This window comes from Nanorana parkeri, unplaced genomic scaffold (genome assembly GCF_000935625.1).
Source record: "Nanorana parkeri isolate BGI_ZX_2015 unplaced genomic scaffold, ASM93562v1 scaffold678, whole genome shotgun sequence".
In the NCBI taxonomy this organism is placed as follows: domain Eukaryota; kingdom Metazoa; phylum Chordata; class Amphibia; order Anura; family Dicroglossidae; genus Nanorana; species Nanorana parkeri.
Window position 1 is genome coordinate 849,725 of NW_017306946.1, and position 6,163 is coordinate 855,887.

The window sequence follows — 6,163 nt, forward strand, 5'->3', positions numbered from 1 at the left end:
AGTCAGCATTTTAGCAAACAAAAGCAGCTGAAATACTTGCGTTTTTCCTCTGAAAGTGTGCTGCATTTGAGTTCTGAGCCTGGACACTCATGCACAAAATTGTCAGCCATTGTTTTGTTGCTAATCTAGTAGAACAATACAATAATGTCATTGCTGTGTAAAAAGCTGTAGTGACTTCCTTTTGCAGCTATGTCTGCTGCAGCAGTTTCCAGAACCCTTGGCAAAATATCTACTGTATTATAAAAGTTACTTCAGTGCCTTTCTTTGTAAGTCCTATGCAGTTTTTGTAGCAATCCAACATATATATTCGTCATAGACTTTTCGTCTTATCTCTTGCATGGGCCTAATGTCTTTATACATGCATAGGATACTCTAGTTAAAGTGCTGGACTGCGGAACCCACATGTAAGAAGAGTTTGATCTGTGTGGTTTTCAAGGGACAATGTCTCTTCAGATCACCTTGCGATAATATTATTATGGAGGACCTTAATGTCTCTGGCTTTATGGTTCATGAATCCAGTTTTGAAATTGCGGAAGCTCCTCTTTCCCTTCATTGATTCAGGAATCTCATCTCCCGAGCAATATCCTGGAACTTTAGGTTCTGCTTTCTCTGCAGCATTGGTTCACTCTCCTAGGTCACCAGGTCTGGATTCGGTTGGACAACTCCACAATGGTACAAACCATCAGGGAGGGACCAGAAGTCTTATCGCTGGAATAGAGAGGTAGATTAGATCCTTCCCTGGGCAGCGCTTCACTTTCCAGCCTTGTCTGCTATATACGCAGTAGGCAAGCAGACTCTCTAGCTGGCAGCGCTTAGGCGCAGAGGAGTGATCCCTGCACCCAGATGTGTTCCAGGATCTGTTTTGCAAATGGGGGATGCTGGATGGGGACCTGCTGGCCTCCATGTTCAACAGCAAACTGGGCAGATTTGTCTCCAGGTACAGGTATACTCTTAACTGAAGCAGTGGATGCTTTGGTGCCTTTGTGGGATCAGTACATTCTGATCTTTGCATGTTTGCCCTTGAAACTTCTTCCTCTTCTGTTTCGCAGGATTGATTTGGAGGGCATTCTGATGATCCTCATTGCTCCAGACTGGCAAAGGCAGATGTGGTATACCGACCTGGTAAGCCTCCTGGGGGGGACACTTCATGTGCCCTTTTTTCAGGGTCTTTTAGCTCAATGACCAATTTACCATCCTGCTCAACCGTCACAACCACGCATGGCTTTAATGGCATGACTGTTGTAGTAGGTGTTGAGAATTTCTACGATGCTAAGAGACGGGGGCATTTCTGAATCTGTGATTCCTACAATGCTAAAAGCTGGGAAGGCTACTTCCCGTAAGGGCTATCATCAGAAAATCAGCTTGGACCAGACTACATCTGGGCCTGGTCCTGATCCAGAGTTTTGCTCTTAGCAATGTCAAGGGCCAGGTTTCTGCCCTTTTTATATTTTGGTTCGGTGACCATTGGTTTAGTGACTTATGCCTTGTTTAAGACCTTTTTGTACAGGGCGTGTCCTGTTTAGCTCCCACTATTTGTTCCCCTGTGGCTCCGTAGGATTTAACTCTGTAAAAGAAGCAGTGGGTGCAGAGAAAAACAAAGACTAACTCCTTTTGGTTATTCCGGATGGTACCCATAAAAGTACACTGGCTTCTTGTTCCACCATCTCTAGGTAGTTTAGACAGACCATCATCCAAGCTTATGGTCTCAGGGATTGGGTTGCACTATTTCCTGTCAAGGGACACTCTATTAGATCCTTGAGCGCTTGTTGGGCTTTTCGGCTTCCAGTTGGACTGCTTTTCGATGTCTCAAAGACTAAGTTTGCATGTTCTCCCTGTACTTGCGTGGGTTTCCTCTGGGTATTCTGGTCTCCTTCCACAGTCCGAAGACATGCTAGTAGGTTTATTGGCCCCTGTCTAAATCAGCCCTATTATGTGTAGGTATGCGTGTGAGATAGGGACCTTAGATTGTAAGCTCCTTGAGGGCAGGGACTAATGTGAATGTGCAACTAAGTAAATTGCCAGCGCTATAAAAATAGCAATAATAAATAAGACTTTCTGTGTCCCTCAATGGACAAGAAAGAAAATAGGATTTTTGTTTTCGCTGTAAAATCCATTTCCTAGAGTTGCACATGTCCCAACCTGCTGTTTTTATGACCACGCTCTCCATACTCCTTTGCTGCAGAAATGTGCATGTGTTGGAAAGATGTACTGCATATGTTTTTTGTTTATTTTGCCATGCAGTCACTTTAAAATGATTCTTATTTTGCAGGGACATAAATATATAGTGCATATTCTATTTTTACAACTTTGTGGTAGCAGTAATGATTTTAGAGGGAGCCACCACACATTAGGCATTATCTCGGTTATTATTGACGTTGAGTTTGCATCATTAGTGCTGTATAAATACGCTGATCTCTGTGTCTGAGTACCATTTGATTTTGCTGGCTGAACTGGTTTCCCTGGTCTCCTTTCTATATAGGATGGCAGCTTTTACTTCGGTTGTGGCTTTTTTAAACTCTCCTCCTGGTAAACATGTAGGTTTGATTTGTAAATCACTTTGTTCTCATGCAACCTATTTGACAGTGTGACAATTTCAGTAAAATAGTTTTATTTATTTTTTATTTGCTGCTGTTTTTCTCACTCTGTCACATTTGTTGAATTGGCTAGTTACCAATTTATGCAATATCTGTTATACACTGAAATGCCTAACTATTCATGTTTTATTTCACTGTTATGTAAAGGCATTATTAATGAAGCCTGTTTTTCTTTTCTGTTTTTCTCCTCCTATTACTTGCTAATAGCTATGATTGTTTATTGGGGTGTCTATCTTTATTCCTTGTTCCAGGTGGTTACATGCAATACATGTAAAATGGTTTCCAAATATCCTGGTGAAGGCAGAAATGGTCTTACTAGTGGTCCAAGTACACCTAAAACAAAGAGGAATTTTGGGTCTCCTGATCTAAGGACGCCAGGATCAAGTCGGAAAGTGAACATGTCCTACAGTGAAGAGAAGCTCAGCTCAAAAAGCAAAAGCCCAGTACTGACACCCAGGTATAGTACAATTTAGAATATATATGTGGTATTAACTAGCCTTACTTTCTTTATAGTTGTTGGTAAAGACCTATTGCTAACATACGTAGCATTGGAAATCTGTTGACCATGTTAACAATGTCAGTGGGTCATTTGGATATAGTGTACATCATAGAAACTGAGAATTTTGATATCATATAGGGCAGTATGTAAAAGAGAATGTTAACTTAAAAATGTTATTTAATTTACAGTATGTATCTAATTACATTTTGTGTAAAGCAAATCTGGCATGTTTTGCATCAAGTCCTCCTAATTTACCTGGTGATCCTGCCAGTTCCCCTTTTCTCTTTTTTTCATTCTGGCATGGTCCGTTTGCTTACCCCTGCTTCCTCTTTTGAGATACAGCCTTTATCTGTGGTCAACATAGCTGCCATACACCTCCCCAGCCCAACCCTTCTGTCTTGATTAAATTAAATTGTGTGTTACCCTAATTTCTTTATTTTTAAATCTGTGTGCATTTAAATATGTAAAGTTTACAGCTTATACAGTGGTCTTCTGCTTTTTAATTGACTCTTCATCAGAAATATCTGGTTGGCATTAAACAGTCATTTTTAAAACATTTTTTTTTTAAAACTACTATAGTATACAAATCCAATTTACAGTGTGTTTTTAGTTGTGTGTTTACTGGGAATGCACCAAAATTCATCAAAAAATTGTACTATGGGCATCATGCTGATAGTGCCAAAAACCTCAGTGCATCCCTAACTTGTCTCCTCCCCGCTGGGCACTGGCCTACATCCCCCTGTGTTGGCAAACGCAGCGGGGATTAGAGGGAACACAGACTGGCTCCCCATCAGCAGGAGAGAAACTGTCAGGTTGCGGAGCAGTGCGGGGAGGAGATCGATGTCAGCTGTCACAGGAGGCCAAGCTCTCTTCCTGCACCGCCCCCCCTGTGACAAGTGAGTCAGGATGGAGAGCAGGTTACAAGCACTAATGTCATTCAAATGATTACAAGGTTACAAGCACTCAGCGATCAGAACTGATCACTGACTATTTGTAAATAACTGAGGACTTAGTATGCTTACTGTGTCCCGAGTAATAAATGAACAGGAAGTGTTACACATCACTTCCTGCTCATCAATGATTGTGGGCATTGTAACTGATACGATCTCCACAGTTTATGAATGGACAGGAGCACTCAGTATAGAGGCTTCCTGTTCATTCATAACAGGGGCTGCAGAAAAAGAGATTTAGGGAAATGGCAGGGGTCTGATTAGACGACTGATATTTCCCCAAAGCCCCCGACCATTAAAGTAAAAAATAAATAAAATGGTTACGGACCGACAATTTTTTTTGTTTCGGTCAAAAAATGTCATTTCGGTGCACTCCTAGTGTTTACATATACGGTACTTTAGTGTAGTCAACCAGTTTTATTGATGGCTTGGCTTTCAGCCAGATACAGTATGTGCATTATTGCTGTCATGTTTACATTCATTTAACCGTTTTATTGTTACAAGGAGAATTTTCTTCAAAAAAGGCCACTTAAAAAAACGAAAAAAGCTTTTTATTTTAGTCTTTATCACAATGTGATTACATTGAATTTTGTTTGTTTTTATTTATACTGTGCATCACTGAATGTGACTGTTGTCTTCATAGGTCATGTGTTTCTGCTCACTCTTCACCTGCCACAATGGCAAAGTCTACAAAGAAGGGCAAATTTAAATTTTCCAGATTAAAAATGCTGCTCAGCCAAGATGAAAAGACACCAAGTAAAAAGGGGGATTTACAGAATTTCCTAACCTCTCTTGCTTGATGAATATTCAATGTATTTCCGTCTCTTGGATTATTGGACATATGAAAACATGTACGTTCTACTAGCCATGTACTTAAAAGTTTGATGTTGTCGTTACTTTATTTCAAGAGGTTTATCTGACAAAAGACTTTCCGCGTGTTCTAAATGATTCAATAATATGATGAAGAAGAAAACAGTAAGAATAAAGATTTTATATGTAAAACTGAGCTTTATGTTGTGGTCTGCGTAAAATTAGTTCTAGTTGTTACAACCAGATTTGCTTTTCCATGCTCCCATTAAGGAGTAATATGCAATAGGTAGCAAGAACAGTTCTCTAGACAGTTTTATGCATTAAGCCCAATGTTTTTAGCAAAAAAAAAAAAAAAGTTACAATGGGGTGGCCTGCACCAGTTGGCAAAACACATGGAACTTCCCTGATAATGACAATTTGCAGATGAATACAAGATCCCTGTGCACAGCTTATGTTCAGCTTGTTTCATGTGCACTTTACTGACAATTTGTTACATAGGAGTGGTTACTAATACTTAGTAAAATGGCAGCTTTTGATTTCTCTATACCTTTTGTAGAGTAGGGAAGCATTGGAACAAGGTTTTAATAAGCTCCGTAATTGCTTTTCATGCTTATTAAGTACCACAGGAATTTCATGGCTGATTGGTTGTGTTGCCCGCTGCAGGATAATTGAAGACTAGCAAGCAAACAATTTGTGTCCACCCAGTTCAACCCCCTCCTACTCGCATCATGTCTTCGTTTTTTTTTCTAGTGTCCAGGAGGATGGACACTTTTTTTTATCGCTCTGCCAACAAAATTCTTTTTTTTTTTTTTGCTAGCTTTTTTTTTTTCTTCAGCAAAATTCCTTTTCCTTTAATCAAGCCTTCTTCACCCACTATTTTAGCCAGGCTCTATATATCAGCTGTCCAGATTGGTATATCCTCAGCAACAGTCTTGAAGGCTGTACCCAAACCCACTGAACTGAATGATTGTGGGCCTTCCCTGGAATGTGTCCTTCTGGAGCTAGGCTCTGCTTTTTGGTGCTTTCCAGACCTTAGTTTAACTTGATTGATGGCTCTGAATCCAGAAAGCGATTCACAGCTGTGGCACAGTATTTGATGTGACCCTTACAAGGCAAGAGAAGCGTTCTGAATCCAGAAAGTGATTCACAGCTAAACAATCAAGCTAAACTAAGGTCTGGAAAGCACCAAAAAGCAGAGCCTAGCTCCAGAAGGACACATTCCAGGGAAGTCCCACAATCGTTCAGTGGGTTTGGGTACAGCCTTAGAGACTGTTTTTGATAATATCATCTGTGTTTTTGATAATATTCTT

At 40.2% G+C, this 6,163-nt stretch overlaps 1 protein-coding gene across 1 annotated transcript in view; it reads left to right on the forward strand.

The window, feature by feature from the left end:
• CUNH18orf21 (chromosome unknown C18orf21 homolog) overlaps positions 1 to 5,033 on the forward strand; it is a 17,033-nt gene extending 12,000 nt beyond the window's left edge. Inside the window, exons 4-5 of the mRNA XM_018563583.1 lie at positions 2,846 to 3,051; positions 4,687 to 5,033. Of these exons, the coding sequence (XP_018419085.1) occupies positions 2,846 to 3,051; positions 4,687 to 4,843 (363 nt within the window). The 3' untranslated portion in view covers positions 4,844 to 5,033. The remainder of the gene's footprint in view (positions 1 to 2,845; positions 3,052 to 4,686) is intronic.
• Positions 5,034 to 6,163: the final 1,130 nt, after the last annotated feature.